The sequence below is a fragment of the Dermacentor silvarum genome, chromosome 1 (genome assembly GCF_013339745.2).
Source record: "Dermacentor silvarum isolate Dsil-2018 chromosome 1, BIME_Dsil_1.4, whole genome shotgun sequence".
Taxonomy (NCBI): domain Eukaryota; kingdom Metazoa; phylum Arthropoda; class Arachnida; order Ixodida; family Ixodidae; genus Dermacentor; species Dermacentor silvarum.
Window position 1 is genome coordinate 343,969,147 of NC_051154.1, and position 25,618 is coordinate 343,994,764.

The 25,618-nt window shown below is 48.4% G+C and overlaps 1 protein-coding gene across 1 annotated transcript in view; it reads right to left on the reverse strand.

Moving 5' to 3' along the window:
• Positions 1 to 6,746: 6,746 nt before the first annotated feature.
• The window catches only part of LOC125939640 (uncharacterized), a 32,999-nt gene continuing 14,127 nt past the window's right edge, over positions 6,747 to 25,618 (reverse strand). The window contains exons 6-13 of the mRNA XM_037708799.2: positions 22,332 to 22,453; positions 21,480 to 21,776; positions 19,765 to 19,877; positions 15,577 to 15,814; positions 14,676 to 15,017; positions 11,134 to 11,381; positions 10,146 to 10,447; positions 6,747 to 6,970 (exon numbers count right to left, since the gene is read on the reverse strand). Coding sequence (XP_037564727.2) covers positions 10,186 to 10,447; positions 11,134 to 11,381; positions 14,676 to 15,017; positions 15,577 to 15,814; positions 19,765 to 19,877; positions 21,480 to 21,776; positions 22,332 to 22,453 — 1,622 coding nt within the window. The 3' untranslated portion in view covers positions 6,747 to 6,970; positions 10,146 to 10,185. The remainder of the gene's footprint in view (positions 6,971 to 10,145; positions 10,448 to 11,133; positions 11,382 to 14,675; positions 15,018 to 15,576; positions 15,815 to 19,764; positions 19,878 to 21,479; positions 21,777 to 22,331; positions 22,454 to 25,618) is intronic.

Here is a 25,618-nt window from a genome sequence, read left to right on the forward strand (position 1 = left end):
CGAACGAGATCGCACGAATGCACGAGCGCCGAACGAGACACTTTGTCTTCAACGTCCGCCGGCACGCGATGAATTACCGCTTCATTGTCCTTCCCTCATTCACGGACAACAACGATGAGACACCACAATAGTCAGAATGATGCGAAATATAAGGTTTGACAGTTGAAACATAGATTTAAAAAGAGGGGGGGGGGGGGAATCCACCGTCTAAAAATTACGTGGTTTTACGTGCCAAAAGCACGACCTGATTATAAGGCACGCTGGCCGTAGTGGGGGACTGCGAATTAATTTTGACCGCTTCGAGCTCTTTATCATACACCCAATGCATTATGCGCGAACGTTTCTTTTCTTTTCTTTTTTTTTTTTTGCCTTTGACCTAATCTAATTGCGGCCGCCGCGACCGGGAGTCGACCCCGCGACCTCGTGCTCATCAGCGCATGCCGCTAAGCTACCACTCGCTTGAACTCCTTCGACGGTGTTCTAAACATACGAAGGTTTGACTTGTTTACGCGACGCAGCATGCGTGGCCAACTTCTGCTGAGCAGAAGGAACACTACCCCGGCTGCTACCAGGCGACTCGCAACGCTCGCGTCGTGAGAAGCCAGCGGCTTTATTTCTAATAAACATACCTGAAACCGCCTGCTTCTTGGCCAATCCCCTGTAGTGGGTATGAGCCAGTATTTGGAGACACGACTGTCGGCGTTGCGCCCGTGAAATATTAGGTGACGTTAGCTTCATCTTTACAGTCCGTTCTGCTCAGACCAATGCATACAAAGTTAAAAAATTTATAAAAAGAAAAAACATAAACGAGAAACGAAGACAGGGTAAAGTAGAAACATTTTTTGATAATTAGGAAACAGATTAGCTAGAGCGAGACTGAATTGAGAGACTGAGAGAGACTGAACATACTTGATACTTGAAGAGACTGAATTAATGGGATAATAATAAGTATACATAAACAGCAAATTTGGCGGTATTAAAATAACTTGGAATACACGATCAGCGATTTGGTGAGTTATCCAATTATTGATCCATAAGAATAATTGTGGTAGCCTCCTCCTGTCACATAGATATGCGCAAATTGCCATGCAGATGTTCCTGTGGTGTGATCACTTCGCTTCGTCATGTTTCGCTGCCAAACGCATTCTGAATTCACACTCCAAGGCTCCGCGCATGCGCCGTCGATAGTGTGACAGCACGGCGGTGGCGTCGACGGCGTCCGTATAATTGTATTATTTATTGGTAGTGCAACCACCATTACAGTAGTTCTAGCAGGGTGCGATAGAAAGTAAAAGAAAAAACTTCATAATGGCACAAAGAAACATGAAGAGATTACAAAATTTGCATAAAACAGGCTCATTATTACAAAATAACACTACTATAAAGACAACACGAAGACATAAAATTACGCTGAAAAAGTCACAGACCATGTTTCAGATATCTAAAAAAGATGAAAACACAGATAATGAATCTGCTTGGACAACGGTATTGCTATAGATTATTCCAGTCCCTCACTGTTCGCTAAAAAAAAGAATACTTAAAGCAGTCACTATTGGAGCGAAAAGGCGTTATTGTTAGGTCGTGTATCTGACGTGTAGAATAACCGGAGGAAAAATAAAGCATTTATTAATGTAAACTTTATACTTCCCTTTAATTAATTGATATAAAAATGTAGTCTTGATGAGCGGTTTCTTTCGGATAAAGGGGTTAGGTTAGCACATTTGAGAAGTTCAGTTACTGACCTGAATCTAAAATTGTTGTAAATGAACTCAATGGCTCTTCTTTGCACTTTCTCAATTTTCTGAATATTAGCTTTTGTATAGCTGACGATCTCACAATTTGGTGCCCGGGAGGTTCGGAGGCGGCCGTCGAGCAGGCGCTCCAGGAAGCCCTAGAGGTTACTCAGTCCTTCCATGACGGAACGGGACTTAAGCTCTCCCCGAATAAATCCGAACTTTTACTATACAGGCCATCCAGACAGGGGGTTCGAGGGCTGACTCCTCTAGACCAGATTCCTATTAATGTTTATATGAGGAATGGTCAGAGGATCCCCAGGGTCGACTCGATCAGAATCCTTGGGTTGCTGCTTGACTCCAGGGGCTGTAATGCCAAGACCATTGCTCACCTCACGTCCAAAACTGAAAGCATTCTTAGACTGATCATGAGAGTATCTAATAAGAAAGGAGGGATTCGTGAGGACAACCTGCTTAGAGCACATCACGCATTCCTCATGAGCCACGTCAATTATGTTGTTTCAGCCTTACACTGGACAAAAACGGAGAGGGACAAACTAGACACCCTGATGCGGAAAAGCATCAAGAAAGTGTTGGGCATCCCGATTACAGCAAGCGCTGAGAAACTCATGCAGCTGGGGGTCACAACACTACCCTCGAGCTGATTGAGGCACAAAGGTCTGCGCAGGTTCTGAGACTTTAGGGCTCTCGGGCCGGCCGACGTCTTCTGGAGGCAGCAGGTCTTCGACCTAGCTTCAGCCTGAGGGAGATTGTACAACTTGATGTTAAGGTCAGAGGTACATATGTCGTTGATCCATTTCCCAGAAATGTACATCCGCAGCACAATAAGGGAAGGCGAGTAGCGCGAGCTAAAGCGTCTTTAAAGAACACTTCAGGCATTGAATCCTTTGTAGATGCCGCCCAGTATGGTTGTGCGGATAAATTCACAGTCTCTGCGGTTCACGACAGCGGTGAACTTCTCTCCGCGGCTTCGGTAAGGACTAACATTGTCGATGTGGCTGAGCATGTTGCCATCGCAATCGCGATGCTTGATCCCAAACGATCGATTATATTTACACGGACTCCCGCATGGCGGTAAGGGCCTTCGCCTCGGACCTCGTAGCAACATAAGCGGCAGCGCTTCTAAAAAATAAATCAGATACAGACTCTGTCCACCACATTACTTGGTTCCCAGCCCACATGGGACTCTCCCATCATGGGAGACGACGTGTTGCCGGGTCGCCTGAACCCCAATGAGATTGCTCACCGTCGTGCGCAAGAACTCGCACGCCGCGACGGGGGTGGGACCTCTGCGAGTTTGGAGACTGTTGGCCATTGTGACCCTCTACTTACGTTCCATGAAATTACGGCATGCACATTACAAAGGAGAGCGGCGACGTTTTCCACCTCCCCATCCCAAATTGAGTAGATCACAGTCCCGTACGCTCAGGATGCTTCAGACGGGTTCGTACTGATTGAGAGGCTTCCTGAGTAGACTACACACAGAGATAGATCCTCATTGTCCGGATTGTGTGGAAGAATTCTGTACTTTAGCCCAAATGCTCTGGCAGTGCCCTGTGTTACACGACTTCAACAACAGCGAGGACTGGGAGAAGGCCATCACGAGCACTAAACAGGAAGACCACCAGTCCAAGGCTGTCCAGAGGGCCCGTGAGAGAGCAGAGAGCCATGGCCTCCTGGCTCCAACATGGGATTAGCCAACAGCTAGCCAGGGGCTTCTCTGGGGCTCCAATGGCTGGCTCCTCAGGACCTTAATAAAGTTTCTCGTCCGTCCGTCCGTCCGTCCGTGGCAACACTCAGTCGCACAGACCCGCGGTCAGTGTATGAATGACACAGTGAGGGAGCATGCATAAAATTAAATAAGGCTCACGGCGCTCACCTGGCGACGCATGTTAATGGCGGTGTGAGCGGCGATTCAGGTATAAGTCGAAATAAAAGACTCCGCGACAAGACACTGAATCATTAATATGGCGAACGTGTCGATAACGCGTTAGTTTCGTTGTATGTTGCTGAGTTTATAATTTTATAATGAACTTTGTGGTACCGCTACGCACGACTTCACGCCCATTTCAACATGTCCCCTGTGTATGCCCGTATGCACGCACCAATGTCATGTGTAAATTGCCTTTCTGCTCAAAGTAAATGAAATGTGGTGGTGCCGTTTGCTCGTGTCGGTGTGTCTGTTGGGTATGTATACAATTTTCGCGCCCCATCTATACCTTCGTACCAAAGCATAAACTCGGCCAACAAGTTATCCGCCATCTTGATGTGTGATGGCTCGAGTTAAGCACTGAGCCATGGGTGTCAAGGGTTGAAAGAACTGGCGAGTGTGCGTTGTAGAAATAGCGACTTACAATATGCTGGCGATGTTAGGGTGTCCAGAGCACCGCTGAAGAGGCGGGCTTTTTTCCGGGTGATATAGTCCGCGGCGAAGGTCGTATTATTGTGCGCTGTTCGTGTGTTCAACTTAAGTGTAGCTGTGTGCCCCGACCTCTTGAAGCGATAGCTTTCCTTAGCTCTTACCCCCGACTTTGCGGGTTGCATGTTTCTGGCCATTTGTGGGGAGGAGAGTCAACTTGTGCCACTAGGTATATGTGCTGGCCGCTGTCTGGCCTTGTATACAACTTGAGTGACTTGGTATGTGCATGTGATACTGGTTTGTGCCCATTCATGGCCGATCCCCCATAATGGACGTGCCATGCCAAGGTGACGCAAGGTGTATGGCGATTTAAATATATTAAATCTATAAAGCCCAATCTGCAACAGACCACTCCCCGTCGAGCGCGGCCGCTTGATGGATGGCCCTTGCAACGAAGCTGCAGATAGGACTCTAGGAATACTGGGGTTTGATACGGAGTTTCAGTTGGGGTGCTGTGATTGCAATAATATACACTATGGTCGGGGTATTAGCATTGCGGCTGGCAGTGAGATTGCCACTTCTTGTGTCCACTTACGTGCCCATCAGGTTTCGTGGTTCACGGATGGCATGCGCAATTCCTGCCATTTTTTTTTCTCACAATTTTGTCGTAAAATACCAGATTCCTTGCTTACGATTGTATTATTGACGCCAGTAAGTTCACGATTTTCATTTACTTCCTATTAAGGGCAGAACTGATCTCAACAGAATGCAAATATAATCTTCGAGCAATTTTCAGAACCTGACCTTTCGGACCTGCACAGTTATTCGGACCTGCAGGCAGCAGCGGCACAAGCAAAACGGCCGGTGAAATTATGGCCTCCGTTAATGAATATTTTACGAATAATTAACATGAACATTTCTGCTTTTCCGTGACGCCGATTATTTTTGCTCCAAATATAGAGCAGAGTGCCTTTTCACAGTATATCTAGAGCACAGATCAGCTAATATGTTTTTAATAAACAACGTATAGCTCGCGCAGAGCACAAAATGTATTCTTCACCAAATTGCATTTTTTTTTTTTTTTTTTTTTTGCTTCGACGGTATTCTTACATTTTAAGGTTGGTAGGTCTGCATGGAGATACGCAGCAGGTCACACAAGGAAGCTATCGCTGACATTGACGATCATCTTCGATGGTTTCTGCCATATTTTTTTGAACTACGCCATTCTGCTTAGCGGCAACGTGTAATCACGTTGAATCAATCAATGAAATTTTTATTGGGCCTTATCATTGGCTACATTCCTCTGAAGTCCTGAGGGCAGTGCTCCTCTGGTGAACTTTTTTGTGGCGCTTCTGGATCTACTCGACTAAAAGGCTGATAACTAGGGAGTTAGGCAGCAATGGTGCAATGTTACGGTATTAGGCCGAACGCGTTCTCTGTTGAGTGGCTGCTCTGTCCTGCAGAATGCTACAGGGATCACTAAAATATCTTACATTTCTCAAGCCGCACAGCTTGAAATTTCATTAGCTGTTCCTTTTAAGGTCAACGAGGAACCCAGTAACTTAGCGCGTATAGCGCGCATGTCGAATAAGGCAAGCAGCTCTAATACACGACACTGCGATAGCAGTGCGCTGGGCGTATTGGTACTCGGAGAGCGTTTTAGCGCCAGCAGAGAAGGACGAGACATCACGGTGTTCTCGGCATGTTTCGTACGCTACATTTACCTATATTTGCAGGAGAGAATGAACCGTCGTACTTGAGAAACCGTACGCCGCACGATATATCTACTTTCACTTGGAGGAGTTATTAGATATTCGCGCATCGCGCGTTGAATCCTGGGAAAAAAAGCACATGAATACGTCGCTTTGTTCGTGCACGGTAGATTTGAGCGCCGCTGGCTGCCAGGAGTTGCCACCGCTTTCTGCTCGCCGCATTTCATGCCTTTTATTATCGGAAACAAAGTGTTGCTTCACACTGGCTCCGGAGCATCGGTACGATTAGCTTTGCATTACAACCGCCCCGAGTGCCGCAACAGACAAGCAGATATGCAAACAGAGGTGGAATCCAGTGGAGTCGCACGGGGATACTAGAAATGACCAGTTATGTTATTTACTTTTTCCATCATCCCACTTGCTTATGAGGGCTTCTAAATTTGTCACCTCGTTATTTCCCCCCCCCCCCTTTTTTTTTCACTCTATACCTAAACTCATCATACTATAGAGCCTCGCGATTCCAGAATACTTCAGGCGCATTACTCGCGCTTCCACTGCGCGAGCGGCTTAGGGATTACCTAGCGACAAAGAACGAACTTTCGCAGGGGAGAATTTAGCGTCTCACGTTGTGGCGCCACATACACGGCACACAACTCCACCGGGATTTAAAGGATTCATAACGGGTCGTAAGTGTCTGCCATTAACCGAAAGAGATGAGAATGCCGCACGCACTTTCACAAAAATAACACACACACAGGTCAAACGCTGCAAAAAAGTTAAAAAGAGCTTTATTTCTTGCGAACAAAGCAGGATGGGTGGTCCGCTCACACGTCGACCGCAAAGCTAAGTTCAAGAAAAGAGAAAAAGAAAAAAAAAAAAAAACTCGCTGCAGGTAGTTACGAGCTGTGACGGACCGATCTCGAAGAGCAAAGGAAAACCACACTAGATTTAAAAAAAAAATTAAAAAAAAAACTCTGGCACCCGCTGTCCACTCAAAGAAAACAAAAAGCTAGCTTGCAGTTGAAGAGCGGAGCAGACGGTGGCCAGAGTGGTTGTTTGCTCGCGGAGAACTGAAATGAAAGCAACGTGGCTTTGACGCCCTCAAGCCGCTCTGGAAACTGCCTTCCTCGGACGGCCTCTTCAGCCTGCAAGCAAGGAAAGGAAGAGTCGAAGGACGCTTTTAAAATATGACGTCACAATCAACGGCGGCATGAATGCATAGTTAGGACCACGTTGCCATCAAACAATTGATGTTTACGAATTGATCTTTCACGGCATGGTTCAACTAATCTAGCAAGATTATATTTTGGAGGGCGCTGTGGTGCATAGGCACTGAAATGACGTATCCGTTACAGGTCGTTAGGTCGTAGAGGCGACGTGCAGTGTTCCTCAGCTCGGCTTAACCTTTCCTTTCTACAGCAACAGTGATCAAGCCACAAGTGTTAATCACGTTGGCTAAGTGTTAACGTTGCTAAATATGCGGAGAACGTTATTGGAGTGTCATGTAGAGACGTCTACAAGTTACAGCCATAGCTGTGTGGCCGAGACGTGTCCTGCAGTAACATTAAAATAAAATTAGGCGCGATTTTCTGTACGGTTTCTCAAATACGACGGCTCTATTCTCTCCTGCAAATGTAGGTAAATGTAGGGTATAAAACATGCATGCAAACCTAAATATCGATTTTAAGTCGACGGTGTGCTCGTCTTCCGTCTCGGCGTCCTGCTTGTCGGCCATGAAGCAGTGTTGGCAGCTTCTTTTCGACAGTGTCGCGGAGAAAGACACGACATTTATCGAAAAGTCTCTAAGTGATGATGACGATTACATTGTCGGAATATGTTTTTTTTTATTATTACAGAAGTCTTCGTCATTATTTTGTTTTAATTTACGATTTGCGGCGGCGGGTCAAGAATCGAAATGCAAAAAGCCAAAATAACCTCCGATGTTATATTACGGTATCAGATCTCAAAAATGCACTTTGCGTAGAAGGCTTTGCTGCATCCAGATTGGTCACTAATCAAGGGCGTATAATGTAAAGGTATTCCAAACTTTTCTATTCCATTACGGCATTCAGCCCTCCACGATTGGTTCAATTTTTTTTCGGGCCACCCCCACTTCGCTTGTCTGTCATACGACGTCAGCAAAACCGCCACGCTCCTTACTTGATATAACGTGCACACACTGATTATGCTTGATTAAACCGAACAAAAGAAAAAAAATAGTTATTTCCGATTCTAAGCCTTTTTCACCATCAGCCCTCCGCAGTTGGTCAGAAGTATTCGGGCTGCGCCCACTTCACCTCTCTGTCACGCGACGTCACAAAACCGCGAAAACTCACCATGTCAAAGTGGCGAGTTTAAGACGCATTTAAGATGCATTAATATGCCGAACAAAAACTTGTAGGACGCTTAATTAAGCTTCGCCTTTAAGAGTGGAACGCGATAGCATTCAAAGATTCCTGACTGCTTGTCACGCTTAGCGGCAACTGCAGCTGATGTACCCGTAATGTTTACCTGCAAAGGCTGGCGGCGAACGTTATGCACGAAGGCGAGCTTTCTGGTTCTCTTTTTGTCTTTCGCCCGCATGGCGGGCGCCATCGCTGTCGCGGATGCGCGGAGGCGAGCGCCATCTGGATGGCATGTTGCAAGGAACCGAGCGGGGCACTTGTTTGTGTTTTAGGTTTGTGTTTCAGTTTCCGCGTAACAGAATTATGTTTTCTCGTATATTCAAATTACAAACCGACGCTATTATGTCTCTGGGTTGTGTGTAAGTCGTATTTCTCGAATTTTATGACGCATTTTACTTTGAGAAATTCAATTAGTTCAGTAATACCTGTGCGCCACGCGGAGGGCCTCCGTGGTTCGGGATGATTTTTCTGTAACGGACGACGCCGCCGACACCAGGTTTTCTGCGACACGGGGCCCTTACGCTATCGCGTTAGAACTGATTTTTGTGGGGGAATAGCCCGATACTGCCCCGTTTTGAAATGAATTTACGACGTCTGCCCGCCGATCGCTCTGACATTGGCTACTCGGATGTACCGGGGAGAATGGACTTATTTGCGTATAATAAACATTTTTGTGTGACTGTATAACGTTGTGGAGCCCTTCGAGTACGCACACGACATCGCTCTGCCAACTTTTCTTCGCTGAGAATCCGTTTTAGCTGCATTTTTGCAATCCCGGTGCACGCCGCCGCGATTTTCTACCAGACACCGAAGCTAAGCAAGAAGAAGAGGGCCAGTCGCAAACGCTGGCACCACCCTCCTGATCAGGTCCTCTACTCTCCCTGCGCTAGCCCGGCCCCAATGAGAGCCTCTCCAGTTCTGCATGCTCCTCGCCTCTGGTCAGCCAACTAGAAAATCTAAGAAAAAACCTGTCAAGTAAAACAATGCCACATTCTTTGAACTCAAACAAAAGTGACTCCTATAAACGCGGAGAGCGCATCATTGGCCTGTTCAAACGACGCTGCGAGTCACCGCCCGATGTTCGCGTCGGCGGTTACGTAAACTTGACGTCAGGAGATCGGAATAAAACAGATTGGAATAGTTTTACGTTATAGGGCCCCAACTCTTCGGTATGTCTTTCTAAGAACAACAAAAGTAGGCGCGTATATCAGTTCTGTAATTAAATAGGCGCGAGGCATTGGAATTAACCAAAGCCCTTCGAGTAATTTTACTAGGGCAATTTACTAGCTATTGACGTCACAAAGATTTTAAAAAATGGTGTCACTCCTAACACCGCAAAGTTGTTCAAGTTTATAAAGGGTCGCTAAATGTATCGACTTTCTAGCTAAGCTACCTGCACTGTCATGAAACGCAGCCACCCGCCGTGGTTGCTCAGTGGCTATGGTGTTGGGCTGCTGAGCACGAGGTCGCGGGATCGAATCCCGGCCACGGCGGCCGCATTTCGATGATGGCGAAATGCGAAAACACCCGTGTACTTAGGTTTAGGTGCACGTTAAAGAACCCCAGGTGGTACAAATTTCCAGAGTCCCCCACTACGGCGTGCCTCATAATCAGATCGTGGTTTTGACACGTAAAACGCCGTAATTATTTTTTTAATGAAACGCGGCCGGATTTGACAGTGGAGTATAATTGGTAAACTAGAGCGCTGCGAAAACGAAGTACGCAATACGAGGGTATGCATACAGGATTGAGTTTCCACGCATTCTGCTCTAGTTTGCCATCGATGATGTACCAACTATCCCAACAATTCATGGTGCAATAGGTGCGTGTATACGTCGGCGTTGAATAACCTCTCTTCTAGAACTGTACAAACGGGACGAGATGTCCGTTTTCGGCAAGAGCAACGATCCCTTACAGACACGCAGTTCGGGGGCGGCGGTGCTGGGCGGCTCCCTTTAGGGCTGCGAGATCTGCCGCTTGAAGACGAGCGACAGCACTTCGCGGAACGAAGGGTACACGACGATCTCCTTGAGGCGCTCCAGTGCCCAGCGGCTCCCGGTGACCATGAGTTGGAGGAACCACTCGTCCATGCGGTCCCTCTTGAGGTCGCACTGGATGGTCTGCACGCCCGACCAGTCAGACATGATGACCGTGAAGACGTCCTCGTAGCGGCGGACGATCAGGAAGAACTCGTCGTCGTCCTTGTCGATGTAGATCCTGCGAACGCGCAACGCCAACGGCGACCGATCGTGACACTGCGCTACTAAGCGGCAAGTTATTTTTTTTTTCATTTGATTGACTACATTTACTGTTTGTTCCATTGCGCTCGTCACACTGGTTGTCCGCTAGCTCCACCCCTGCTGTTCCCTTGCTTGGCAACTCCATACGTATGTGGGCACATCGATGGGCGTTAATGCTGCCACTTGCTGTTGCTTGATTTGGCTGCATATGCAGCATATGATTATGCTGAATATGCAGTTGTGGTCATTTTGGTTAAATTTCTCACTGCGCCACCATGCACAGAATCACGAGCGCCTCCTTCGGTACTACTATAGGAGTTCAAGATCCTGAATTTCGGCGATGACGCAAGCGGTGACATAGTCGGTTAGCTATAGGCAGTGACGCCGGAATGTGATGGCGGGCTTTTGGGTAATTTATTAATACTTGTTTGGCAGTTGCCGAAGAGCGTAAACGACAGACACGAACGAGTTCCTTTCGTCCTGCGTGCTTCGTCTGCGGTGTTCATACGATGCGGTACGGTACGGGCGATATCGAGTTCGTCGTTACGCAAAATTACATGCGGCCGGAATCGGGACATCTCTGCCATAGTTTGCGCGGGCAATCGTTGCCTGCTGAGAGTTCACTCAGTTCAAAGAGAGACTGTTCAACTGTGGCGCGCGTACCTGACCAACTCAGTGGACAGGTTGGCCTCGGGAGCCCGACGCAGGTACGCGAGGTTTCCAGACATGGACAGGCGATTGAGCGTGATGAGCGCCAGGTGGCCGAGTCGGTAGCGGCGCCGGCACTCCTTCGAGATGACCTCGCCGTCGCTGCCCCCCTGGAAGATCTTGAGGCACCAGGCGCAGGCGAAGCGCAGGCACAGGATCACCAGCTTGTGCGGCTGCATGTCTCGGGTAAGAGAACGGGACACCTGCACCGTTCGTGGGGGTAGGCGCAAGCGAGGTATAGTATCACGAAGAAAATTGCACAGGGCAATTCAATTTAAAACTTTTCAGTGCTGCTCAACACAGCGCTGGCCTGAACGCGATACTCTAAGTTAATATGTGAGGACAAGCTAACTTTCGCCGAGACTACGGCCTCTCGCCACTCGGAGCAGGTCTCGCTGCGGCACCGCCGAAGGAGCGCGTATATAGAAACGCCTGCGCGCGGCTATCGGACAGCTCGGCACTGCAGTGTACTGCAGGGCCCAAGACATTGTGCGTCATTTGATTCACGAAAAGCTTGAAGCGCGTTTGATTCCACTTTATGAGCGCTACATCGATAGGTTTACTAATCAAGTAAGCATTTTGTGACATATATTGGACGGACGTATAGACAGCATAAAGAGCTGCTACTAGCAGCTACCACTGTAATATTTGGTAAATGGTGGCTACTCATTTCGTACCTGACTATCACAAGCGAAATAGCGTGTGTGCCAATGTTTGCATGCAGTAAATGAACATTTTGAAATCTTAGAAATGGTGTAGGATCGAGACACCTCAACAGTGTTTAGTGAAACGATGCGGATAGGATACTTGAGCAATCCACAAACGTGTTATGGAAAGAATATGCCATATGCTACATGCAAGAGCTGAATTCACAAATCTTTTCGTTCTAAGTACCCGACATCATGATGGATTGGTATCTGCTCTTACGATATGTGAATATGGGCCCAGGTTTCAAGAGACATCTAGTCTGTCCGTACTTGTTACATCGGTGTTCGGCACCGTAGCATGTCTAGGAGTAAGTGATATAATCCCGGCTCGCTACCCTAACATGCCTACCAGAACACAGACCGGATTTTAAAAGTACTTGTGCGCAGTTTGTAGAGCAATATAAAAAATAAGCACAACCTGAGCGGCTTTTCTCACTCGTTGTACGCTACGTACCATGCGAGCTACTGTACAAGTCTGTTCTTCAGCAGGCATCTGCTTCCTTATATATAGCACTTAGCTTCGTTCGTTCAAGCACTTTACACTGTGCCAAATACATGTACAGAGCTCAGCGATTGAAACGCGATACTCGCAGTACATGGCTGCCGGCACGTTTTGCGCCACCAGTGGGTACTGCGGACACCAAACTCATGCATTGTGGTATAAGATGAAAGCGAGAGCCTTTGTTACGCATTATGAGTGCATTTGGTCCCCCAGAGATCACCCAGTGCTCACTGGTGGCGCAAAAAGCGGCGGCCACCATGCGGTGCGATTATCACACATCGTTAAGAGAATAGGTCATTTTCCAGCTCAGTATTCGAAAGCAAGGGAGGCAAGAACTACCAAATTCATATTTTATTTGTATACTCCGAACACTTCTGCAACAGCCGCTTAACTTTAAGGCTATACATGCCCAATGAAAAAGTCTGTATTAGCCTAACTGCATTTCCTTTCTTAAATACACGTGCCTTTTCAATGAACCGTGGGGAGTTAGCGCTGACCAGAAGGCGCTGTGGCAGTTTAAGTGTGTGACTGAAATATGCCGTCCGGTAGGAACTGCACGAAAATGTCACGAAATTTTGAGCGCCCGCAGCATGTGCAGTGAAAATGGTTCCTCTGCTCACTAGGCTGTGTTACACTACTGCTTGGCTCCTTTTCATAGCGCTGGTTGCCCATACAATCAGCGCGATGGAAGTAGCCAAGCAACCAAGGTAATCACGCAAGGAGCAATTTTCAAGATGTCTGTTTGACGCCTGGAAAAGATGCAACGACCACCTAATCAAGAGGAGGTCTGCGCCTAGCGTGGCTTCCAAAGCGCCTATACTGCTTTTTATCAGCTCCTGCTTTGTAACGTCACGGCTCAAGGCACGTGCACTGACCTTCTATAGACCTCTCCCTTTCGTAAACAGTGTGACGTCACGGGCCGTGTTCAAAGCGAAGTGCGAGACGTGTGCAAAGAAGTGGTGGGCCTCGCGCCATGGCATCTGCTACGATGAATTTTTACGTGAATTCGCTGACAGAAGCTGCCTGTCAGCGGTACGTTGAGAAGCTCTTCGCCCATGGCACACGGAGTGCCCCGATTCTTTGCTCATAGACAGCTTCCTATGTACTGGCCGAGCCTGGGATTCAGTGACATGTGTTTACCTCGTGAACACGCCTGGACCATACACTATACGTGAGCAATAAAATCTCACCGACCGCTTAAGGCATACTGCCTTGGCATGGAGGGACATGTGCGGACATTTGGTTGAGCTCACTAAGCATTGAGACTGCAGACGATTCACATCTACGATCGCGATCAAGAAGCTCCATCACGATTGAGTGGGTCAGGAACAAGCGAAATCGCTATCGGAAATGCCCGTGTAGCAGCACAGTACCCGGATCTGGCTCGGCCGCGATCGAATGTGCCCGTGTGACATCAACCGATGCAGCAGGAGGTTTAAATGCTTGCTCGCTAGAGCATAGCAAACCGCTGTTCACCTAGTTCACACTGATCTAATAAAATATGTCGAGTAGAGAGCTGCTATGCCTGTCATGTGCTGTTTTCATAACGTAAACGCGAACGTGACCGCACTTGTCCCGGTGGTTGCCTGCTGTGTTGGCGCTCTAAATAACATCATCCGGCAACAAAGCAGCAGAACACGGCCAAGGCAGAAGCCGCTTAATTCGAGTTTTCGAGGAAATCGTAAGTTAACTCTATAGATTATGTCGGCGTCTGACGGGTGCCATTTGCTGAGGCGCATTGCCAGCACCCACGTTTGTCGCCGCTTCTCGTTTCTAAGGAAAGGGAAAAAGTTGATCCCACTGCTTTGTTTGTGTTTGAGTGTGCGTGCCGACTCGCCGGCATGACGAGCCGGCTCGACAGCCGTGCATTAAACACAGAAGAAGGTTTAGGTTAGTGGATCCAAGCCGCACGCAAGCGTTAGGGGACGCAAACTTCATTGTTGGCCCTTCGCGCTCATTTGTGTTTGCTTTTGGTTCTTTTGTACGCCAGGCGGCTTGCGTCCCCTAACCTAAAGCACTCTACAACAAATCAAACAATACCTGTGACACACGAAGCTGTCAGCGCATGTCAGCGCGCTTGCGGCGTGCTTTTTACCCACCAAACACTACCGCGTGTACACGAAGATCACGTGACCGACTCGTCGTGACGTAGACCGGGAGAGGTCCATTTAGGAGCTGTTGAGATAGAAGCGGTACGATGGGCTGTCTGATGCATACGATTGATACATGCATTACGTTGTCGGCAATTCTAAGAGACGCTCTACTGCTTCAGTTGCTGTCAGCCGCACCTTTACACATGCGTCGCGCATGATGTTCTTGTAGAGGCCAAACTCCTGGGCTTCCTTGACAAACAGGAACTCGCGGTTTGAGTCGATCCAGTCGTACATGAGCTTGAGCAGGTTGTTCAGCAGGCGGGCTTCTTTTTGTTCTTGGTCTCCTTGAGCATCGTCATTGGCGGGCGTTCGGCCGAGCAGAAGGGCGCCGAGACGCTGGGTGAAGCTGTTTCGCGACGCTGGCGCGGCGTCACACGTTGATTGGCTCGAGTTGCCCAGGATTCGCATGAGCACGTCCGGCACTACCCACGGGAAGCTCTGAATGCCTCCCTCCGACGCCTGCATATCGTACGTCACCTGCGCAAAACCACCCGCAGAGTTGTTTGCCGGTCTGTAGTGACGGGGAGCTTCCGTGGTACTGCTGGAGAAGGTGACATCATATAGGCCATGTTTGGACATTGGCCATATACCATGTTAAGCTCCATCACCCCTGCTATTGCCAGGAGACGCTAACTACCCCTTGCTACTGCAGCCGTGTGTGTGCTCAAAATCGTTTCTGCGGCTTTTATTCGAGTAAGAAATAGAAAGAAGCAAGGCATCGTACAGGAAGTTAGCAAATACCGACACGTGGTATCCAATACTCAAGAGTAAAATTATGGCCACGGGGAAAAAAATGCGAATTAGCCCGGGTAAGACAAAGGTGGTTGCTTTTAGATTTAACAAATACAACTCAACATAGAGACATTGTAAAAAGTCGTGGTCCTTTCTGCCAATATCTTCGAATTTAGCTATTCGCGCTTAATAATGACCACCGCGGTTCTTCCAAGCTGCTGAATGGTAACTTTTATCTGCTGCTCCTCTGTCTGTTTAAATATTCATAGATAGATAGATTGATTGATTCATTGATTTCACAAACCTGGTACCACGCCGAAGCTTTCAAGTTCTCCTGAAGCTCGCCGAGAGGCTGGGAGAAGAATTCGTCGCGCGTCTTGCGGACCACGTGCTCGACCTGGCTCTCGAGAACCATGGCCACGTCCGTTGGGTCATTCTTTTCCTTCACGTACTTGCTGAACTTGGACACGGCACCAGAGAGGGCTTCGCTCTCACTCTCGATCCGGTACGACTTCAGCAGCGCCCGGATTTTCATCGCGTACCTGCACGTACAATGACACGAGTAACGTATAGAGTCCCGCGACAACGCTGCCACTGCACCCAGACGAGATTCCTTCGCCACCACCATCAGCTTTCTCGATATACAGGGTGTCCCAGCTATTACGCAGCACGATTAAAAAAAAAAGAGGAACTTCGTTACGCGAAGCAAACCTAGTGCGTATTGTTTCCAGTACAGTGGAGTAGCCGCCAGTGATTTTTTCGTTACTGAGATTTAATTAGGTAATTGGAATTATCTAACTCGAGAAGTGCTGTCCTATTCATCAAAGTGTCAATGAGAAAGTTGTAGAGTAACATGAAAAACTCCCGATACAGCTTTCCGTTGCTCAATACGTGCTACATAAAAGTGATTTTCCGAGCTTGAAAGAAGCCCGCGAATACACGCAAAATGCCTTGAGCGGCCGCTCGAGGTACTTTGCGCGTATTCGCGGGATTCTTTCACACTCGGAAAAAAAAGGCATTAATGTCAACTGCAACAATCTCCTACGAGAGCGTAGAATAATTCATTTCGGCTTTCGACAGCGACCGGCTAGCGTAAGGTATGACCCTTTCAAGTCCGTCGTTCCTTTAAAAAATGTCGCAGTTTCACCCGAAAGGCAAAGCATCGATTGCGATAGCAAATTAGTAGGCAACTGCAAAGCATCGATTGCGATAGCAAATTAGGCAACTATGCGAACTAAGCATAGTAGTTTTATCGGCCGTATAAACTTGTAAACATTCGCTTACTAACTAAATTAACAAGCACGGTGTAACGCGTGTACAGGCAAACTTGAACACATCTCGCTCGATCAACGAGGAAACTCGCTGTCAAAACGCTGTTGCGAGGAGGCGCGGCAGCAGCAACGAGCGAATTGACCTTCGTGCAGTCTCTCGCTTCAACGCGAACTAAACGTCGAAAGCACAGCGCATACGAAGCTACCGGCGCTAGTTGCACTTTGTCGACATCGCTGAATTCGCTTTGACGATGAGGGCCGCGCGGACGCGCACTCTTTTTTTCACGTCGCAGATCGCTTTCAAGATACGGCGCCCGCGCGAGCGCCGCCAGAATACCCCCCCCCCCCCTCCCTTTCTCGCCCCCCCCCCCCCCCCCAAGTGCCTCGGGCGCGACAGAAGCGCGCTTCTGCCCCACCTTTCTCCCTCGCGCGCGCAAGATGGAGCCGTAATCGTCGGCTGACCCTCACAAGCTTTCACTCGCGCGTACAGCGTACGGCGCGCGGTGACGATGCTATCTTGTTTGGACTTCACAGAACCTCACAGCGACGTCCACGATCAGGGCAGTCATGCGCCTGAAGTGTCCGTACAATTCCTATCGTAATAAATTTTAAATTAAATTGTGGGGTTTTGCGTGCCAAAACGACAATCAGATTATGAGGCACGCCCTAATAGTGCGGGGATCAGGAATATTTTGCCCCCCTGGGGTTCTTTAACGTGCGCCAAAATCAAGTACACGGGTGTTTTCGCATTTCGCCCCATCGAAATTTGGCAGTCCTTCGTTTGGACTAACACGGCACCGAGACCTACGCTACTTGTGGCGGTGTGGGTATCGGTATCGGCGTTTTCGTCGAAGTGTGCCAGTTGCGGTGGTGACTTCAGGCGTCGTTTCAGTTCTTGAAAACACCTGCGGTGTTCCTCACTTGAAACAAACGTCCGATTTTCTGAGAAGAGTCAGAGGCGATGCGAGAGAAGTCCTCGGCAAAGTGCCTATATACAGTATGCACACAGGCCAAGGACTCTACGCACTGCCTTCTTGTCAACGGGCTGCGGGAACTTAGCGATGGCAAGCTGTCGCTTACGGGTCGGGACGTACTCCAGACTTGCCGATTGTCGTGGCCCAGGAACAGGAGCGTTTCGTACGCAAAGCGGCATTTTTCCGTGTAGAGTTTCCGCGGAGGCAACATCATGGCTATGAGACATTTTAGAAGAGAGCTACGGGTGAATTTTGTCTGCCTGTGGTTCATTAACCGCTGGCAAGAATCTCCTACAAGAGCGTAGAATAATTCACTTCCTCATAGTAATTACTTCGGTCATCTTACGTTGGCATTCGTTTAAACATGTTCTGGTGGAAATCCGCAAGGTGAATCAGGGGCGCTATAACGTAAAGTGATTCCAAACTGTTTTGATTCCAATTTCTGCAATCAGCCTCCACGATTGGTCACAACATTTTCGGGCCACTCCCAACTTCGCCTGTCTGTCACGCGACGTCACGAAAACCGCGATAGCTCTCCATCTGATATAACGTGTAGACACTCATTATGCATGATTAAACCACACAAAAGAAAAATAATTTCTGATTCGACGCCTTTTCACCATTAGCCCTCTGCTATTGGTCCAATGTTTTCTGGCTACGCCCACTTCGCCTGTCTGTCACGCGATGTCACAAAAGCGCGAAAACTCACCACGTCAAAGTGACGAGTACGCGAAAAAAAATGCATTAATATGCCGAACAAAACTGAAAATGTTTCTGAATATGCACAGACTGCCACGTTCCAAAAGAAATAGAAGATGGCTGCCCGCCGATCGCTCAGGCCCTCGCTATCTCGCACGTGCCGGTGAGCATAAATAGTTTTGCGCATGATAAACCTTTTTGCGTGGCAGTAAAACGTTATCGAGCCCTTTCGGCATGCATACGACATCGCTCTGCCAACTCTTCCTTGCTGAGGATCCGTTTTAGCGGCATTTTTATCCTTCCGTTGCACGCCGCCGCGATTTTCGACCAGCCACCGCAAGCTAAGTAAGGCGAAGCGGACCAATCGCAGAAGCCGGCACCACCCTCTTCATGCGGTTATCTATTTTCACTGTGCTGGCGTGGCCCCATCGAAACCCTCTCCACTAGAGCGTGCTCCTGGCCTCTTGTCAGCCAATTAGATAAGAAAAACCGCTGAGTGTAGACAATGTTATTGGTTTTGAAAGCGAACAAAGGTGACCTCCTATAAACGAGGAGAGTGTTTGATTGGGTTGTTCAGACAACGCTGCGGGTCACCGCCAGATGCTTGCGTCGGTGGTTACGTAAATTTGACGTCAGGAGTTTGGAATCAAAACAGTTTGGAATCATTTTACGGTATAGCGCCCCAGGTTTCACGAAAGATAAAGTTACCATCTGTTCTGGCCTGAGAGGATTGAATCCTGTACTACTTAAAATAAGCACCAAATATTGGGAAGCTGTTTCCCGAACTCAACACATTCAGCTTGGAAGTGTCAATTTCTAACTTAACCGCAGTATGCGGTCTAAATAGGTTGCTGTACATCACAGGCGGGCTGCGGGAACTTAGCGATGGCAGCTGTCGCTTACGGGTCGGGACGTACTCCAGACTCGAGCGGCGAAAGAGTCACACGAGAAATGGTACCGCGCGTTATGCACACGGGAATCTATTTTCTCGGCACCCTATCGTGAGGCGTTCGGTCGGACTCGGCCGCAGTTGACTTCGGTTATCTTACATTAGCCTTTGTTTAAAAATGTTCTGGTGGAAATCCGCAAGGTGAATCAGGTTTCCCGAAAGATAGTGGAGTCGCTGGCAGCCAACGAACGCGTCACGAAATCTCATCACAAGGACAATCAATCTTTGTTCGTGTGCTGCTACTCGCGAACTTATTCTCAGCAGCATAACACCACCCTAAAAAATCTGATTTGCGCTTTCTTTAGGGTTTATGTTCGACTACGAGGATACCTGTCATCGATATTTCCTGCATTGCCTTTCTTTAACGCTGCACGCCCGGTAGTTTCCTGTCATGAACTGCGTGCGGGTCTTTCATCCCTCGCTCCGCGTTCGTTCCTGGCAGTATAGAGCAGCGAGCACGGCACGATAAACTTCTCACAACGTTGTGGGACAAAATAAACTCGAAGGGTGTAAAATTGTTTTGAGATTGTAGCCACTGAGGTACATTAGCCTGTCCAGGTTTTAGTATAAGGAAAGCAAAGACATTCCACACGTCTTACCTTCGGTAGGCTGCCCTAGCTTCCGGCACGTAAGCTTCTCGGCCTTCCAGCAGCAGCCGTGGGTCTGGCAGGGTGTCCTCTACCACGTCCAGGCACTCAGTGCTCAGCTCGACCTGTTGAACATTAAAACCAGGCAATTAAATAAACATGTGTTCAAAGAAGTTGGTTGTGTACTTCCACACGAATGAACAGTGGCGAAAAAGGATTGGGCCCGGCAAGGAAAGGTACTCGACGGGAGCTTTAGAGAGCAGCTCTTAGGCGCCCGTTCCTTTGGCGAGCGTCGGCTGTCGGCAGCGGCGTCCCTCGTAACCGAGCGAACGATAACAGCGAAGAATGAAAGAAAGAACGCGGAGCGGGGGATGAAAGACCGCGATAGCGAAGAGCGCGAGGAGGAAAACGGAGGAGGAGGATATGGCGAAGGCGTGAGAAGACAAGCGTAGTGCCGCGCAAGACAAGCCCTGCGGCGAGGATAGCTACGAGGTGGCGCCAGAGTAGCGCGCGTCGTCTGTTGACCGATGACGGCAACGATACCATATATGGAAACAAAGCACTGCATGAGCGCAGGGCTCTCTGCGGCGGCTGCTGTGAATCCCGCCCACGCGTCACCCACGCACTGCCTGTTGCGCTCTCCCGATTAGTGAGGCAGTCGCGCCACACTTCGCGACCGTTTGCAACGTGCCGCACGAGACATTGTCCGCGCCAGCCAATTTATCGCGAAATGAAAACACGTATAGAGCTGCGCCCAAATTTCGCGTTAGGGAGCATCGTAATTGTCGTTGAATTTTTTTTGTCCTCTATTTTCGCGCCGCGGCTAATCCCTAATTTACATTCACACCTGTTATTAAAGCGATCGTATTTAAAGACGAAATGCAACGAAATTTCACTTTGGCTAACTTGGCAATAAATGACTAGTATATACTACTGAAGGAATCTTAAAGCTATAGAGCTGCTAATTGTCTACATTTCTTAGATTTAGGTCACGTTAAAGAACCCCAGGTGGTCGAAATTATTCCGGAGTCCCCCACTATATGGTGTGCCTCATAATCAGATCCTGGTTTTGACACCTAAAACCCCATAATTAATTTTGTAAGCAGTCTTTCAAGTGTACCTTAGGAGACGACGCATGTACCTGGTGATCAGCGGATATGACGAAAGTCTCAGTACACCGACTCCGAACTCTTTAAGCGCGTCGCGGGCAGGTGCGGATGATGCCTTATCTCGCAGATCATGCCGAGGAATTGTACATTGCGAGTAATGCTCTCACTTGCGGCGCGCAATAATGGCGGCGTCTTTTTTTTTAAGTTTCGATATTAAAGTCTACGTTTGCGAGCCTTTCGTGACGTGTCTACTCGCATTTCAAATCTAAAGTTTTGCTCAAAGGCTGCTTCAAAACGCTCTTTAAAACTAGGCTTTGTACGCAACCCGCAATGTCGTTGCAGTTTGCAATTAACCTCAACCTCAGTCACCAAATGTCGGTGCGGCCCGTGCAGTGTATGTTGGTTTGATGACTGAGCAGCTGCCAACAAGGCCATGAGGAGCGAACACTGCCCGCAAGCACGCCAGAGGATCAGGCTGAGCGCTATGTCGGTCATTTGTTTCCGCCAGCTACCTTAATACCCGCAAATCGATGGCTGGCACCTACAGGCGCAGCAGACGCAATAACTCTGTGAGCAAACTCTCCGTAAAGTGCCGAAACTAATCAGCCCGTATGGTACCTTCTTGCAGTTCCTGTACAGTTGGCCCAGGACCTTTCGCGAGCAGTACGTGTTCTTCGTGTCCTGCTTCTCCATGAAATCTGGGTACATGGGCGGCTTCTCGGCGTTCTGAAAGCCCTTGAGGTCGCCGCACTTTGCGAAGTCCAGGTTGACCGCGCACTTGCGGGCCAGGTCGCGGCAGCGGCGCGAATTGATGCCGGCGTCCAGCAAGTCCGCCCACACGAGGTGCGCGTTCGCAATGAGGCCGATCTTATCGCCCTTGATGTACTGGCAGAAGAAGTCGATCATGTCTTGCACCTGCCGGAAGGACATTCAGAATCAAAGAGGAGGCAGCCAAAGGAATCCCCTTTAGCCGTGCGGGCTTCCCTCACATTGATTTATATTTATTTTCACAACAAAGGGTTTTGAAGAAAGTATGAAAATGCAGGGAACTCACTGTCGTTCCGCACCCGGCAGCTGTTCAAGACCGCGTGAAAGGCGCACGTCATAGAGCTATAGCACCGGTGCTGCGCATGCGCACACCCGGAACGTACTATACGTGTAATAGGAAATGCACGGCTACGGCTTGGTTTATGTCGGAGGGCTGCTGCGCAACGCATACGTGTTCTCCACAGACAGTGCACCTCACAAGTACATATCCTCTGTGCAATTACATGTCTACTGTTTCCTGTACACGGGCATGGTGTGCGCGTCGCCTTGTGCATAAACACTGACTGGTCCATGAGATTTTCCCACTTACTCATCCGAAGGATGTAACTGAAGGCAACTGAACTTTTTTTCTCTCTCTCTCTTGGCATACTGAAGCTGTGGTCTACACTCACAGCATTTAATTTGACATCCAAAAATACTCGCCTCAATAGGTGTTTTCCGTTCACGTGGTGGATCGTTGTAATAGTTCATTGCGTTGCAGTTGGCTTTGAAGATGAGGTCCTCGTACCACAACACGGAGTACTCGTCGCCATCGAGGTCAGAGCCTACCAGAGTAAAAAAAATAATCAAAAAAGAAAAAAAAATGCGCAAGCAGCAATTAATTTGGACAGGAAAAAGTGGGTAAGAGACGGACGTTTTGAAACTGAAGAAATAGCCGCGTGCCTTGCTGATAACGTGGGCAACCGCTGCAAGATAAAAATGAAACATCTCAAGCGCACTAATCATTATTTAGCGCAGTGATAGCGGACTATTGCTGATAACGCAAAACTGAGGTTCTCTGAAGCGTGTGTTGCAGTGCTGCGCGCGTTACAGTTTCTCGCTCGTTGTAGTGCGTCTCAACATATGAGGCTCGAACCACACGATCAGTGCCGTTGCTTTGGAGGGCCCGCGAAGGTCCTCGCCACTCGGGCTGTCCGTTTCCAAATATCGATCTTGTATACCCTCCTCTTCACCTTATCGCTACTGGTATAACCATGTCACGAAGAGGCCAAACCAAGCGATTCACTGATCCGTGCATTTTTATCGTCCAGTGACTTTGCGACGGCCAGGAGTAAGTAGGTATGCAATTCGAAACGAACGATGGGACATGAAAGAATTGCGCTGCCTTGTAAAAGATAGCTAGAGGCAGGGGCGGATCGAGATTTTTTCTGAGGGGGGGAGTCAGCTTCTGTCAATGATGATGATAGTAGCCTTTATTTACCGAAAGTCAGTTTCTGCTCACGATAAACCCGACTCTTACACGGCTAGTGCAACACCTGTAGCGACGCCAGGTATTAGTTTCTCCGAACTTATAGGAAAAGGACTTTGCCCAACACAATCATGTGCTTGGCGGCTGTGCCTGGTATTTATCTAAATTTTAATACCCCTGACACACGGGCACTCTAGGTAAGGGGACATCTACTAGAAAGGCGTTCAAGCGCAGACACACGACAAAGGAGTATGTCCCTCCCGGCAAAGTTCATTTGCGGGAAAGAATATCGGGCATCTACTTTTCGGGCGGAAAGGTGTACTATCGCATACAGCGTGCATAACTCAATAGTAGAAAACCTGTTACATAACTACGGTGCCCCGTAAGTATTTTTTTTACCTTGAAAATGTTTTAATTTTTAGCGGTAATGCGATTTGCTGAACAGTGAAGATTTACTCTAGCTATACTCTCAAACGCCCGCACCACGTCGCCTGCGCCGCTGTGTTTAATTCTGACTATGCCCATTATAAGCCATCAAAAATTGGAAAAAATGTTTTTAGGTTCTACAATATCTAAATGTAATCTACATGCGGAGCTTCTCGTAGATGTTTTCTCTCCTGCTGCTTTAACACACAGCGCTTTTTTTTTTTTTTTTTTTTTGCGGCGTTCATTTGAGGAACCACCTAAAGAGTGCGCTGCTGTGTGTCATCGGCGCAACTCCTTTCTGCAAAGGGTCCTTCGGAGTAACAAAAGGGGTTTCCTGCAAAGGACTTGACTTTTGCCCATGTGTCAAGGTATAAGTCTACTTGGTTCATGTTCCCGAGTCTAACATGGGAACGTTTGTTTGATTTTCCATAGACTCAATGCCAAAAAAAGTCCACCTCAGACGCACTCTTCGGTTAAGACGAACATTCGGAGTGACCACCACCGCTACCAATCCTGGAGGCTAGCCTACTGGAGACCTGCGGCGCACATCGTCGGTGGACAGAGGCGAAAACAAGAGGAAATAAAACAAAAGAGTAAAAAAAAAAAAAGCGGAGAAACTCTCATCGCGAGTGCAGTTTCTCAGCGGTATATCATGTGACCTCGCGTCATCATACGGGTCCTGCAGGCTATGGCCTGTGAGGCGGCAGATGCCTGCTTGAACTCCCTAGAGAACTTTTTCCAGCAGCACGAAAGCACACAAGGTTTTTTTTAAGGTGACTAGGTGAGATGACGTCGCTTGTGGCTGGTCGCCGATTTGCACAGAAGTGACAAACATCCATCACCGACTGGATAAAACCAAGCAAGAGTACCACTTGAAAGCAGTTTTCAGCTAAATAAATTCTTTTTATGTCATTTTTTCGCCGTTGTAGGTCTACTTCTTTTACCGCTTTTAAGTAACATATTTGGATGCACCTGGTCATGTTGCCAATTATTTTTTTGGAGTGCACTTCTGTTAAGATGAACTTCCGATAAGACGAACAAATTTTCATGGTCCCTTCAAGTTCGTCTTAAGGGAGTCTACTGTGCTTTATAAAGAGCTATCACTCGAGCTATCGTTGAATCATTGGAATCGACGAGCACAGTAAAAATGTCACAGTTTCGCCGTAAGGGCGAAGCAATGAATGCGATAGCAACACAGCAATGTCATACGAAGTAAGGTGAGCGGCTTTGGTAGCAATATGAATTGTAGTAAACATGAGCTGATTAAGTAAGCAGGTGTGCTGCGGCGTAAGTAGACCGACATGAAGAGAGACTCGATGACCACGAGAAGGCGCGTGTGAAACGGTGGTGTTGATGAGAAGCGCTTCCCGTGGGCAGCGCGCGTGCGAAGGGACACACCTGTAGCGCTGCACTGCCGATCCGGGCAGCATTACATGTGTAGCGTGCGTTGGAAAATGTGGCCCGACTATTACTAGCTGAATGAACAAGCGTGGTGTGAGCGCGCACAAACAAACATGAATAGATCACACTGAATGACTGCAGACAACGACTGTCAAAACGCTGGCAGCAAGCCCATAAGCTACAGCGGGCGAAGGTACGTGCGGTCTATCGCTTCAACAGAAACTGAGCGGCGAAGGCACAGTGCATAAAGGTCAGAGCCGTGTGGAGATAAGAGACGGTGCGGCGAGCGACGAGCGCGGTTGTTGGCAGAGGAGAAGTGCCCCCCCCCCCCCCGCTCCCTCCGGCGCTGGCTTCCCGCTTCGTTGCTTGCGCGTGGGAGATTGAGTGCATTCGCTCTCCGTGATAGCGCGCGTCCCCGCAGGCTTCCGCTCGGGCATACGGCGCGCGGTGAAGATTTTATCTATACGGAACCTCACGGCGACGGCTACGGCGACGGCAGAAATCCGGTTGAAGTGTCCATATAATTGCTATCGCAATAAAAATTATTTAAGCAGGCAAATCTTTATGAAACGAGAAAGCGAACAAAAGACAGCACTGTCAATGCTGCTGACGTTTAGGGCATTTATCTGATTATAAATCAATCCAGTCAGTTTCCTTCCAGCTGGAAGGACAGTGGCTACTTTTAAATACGAAT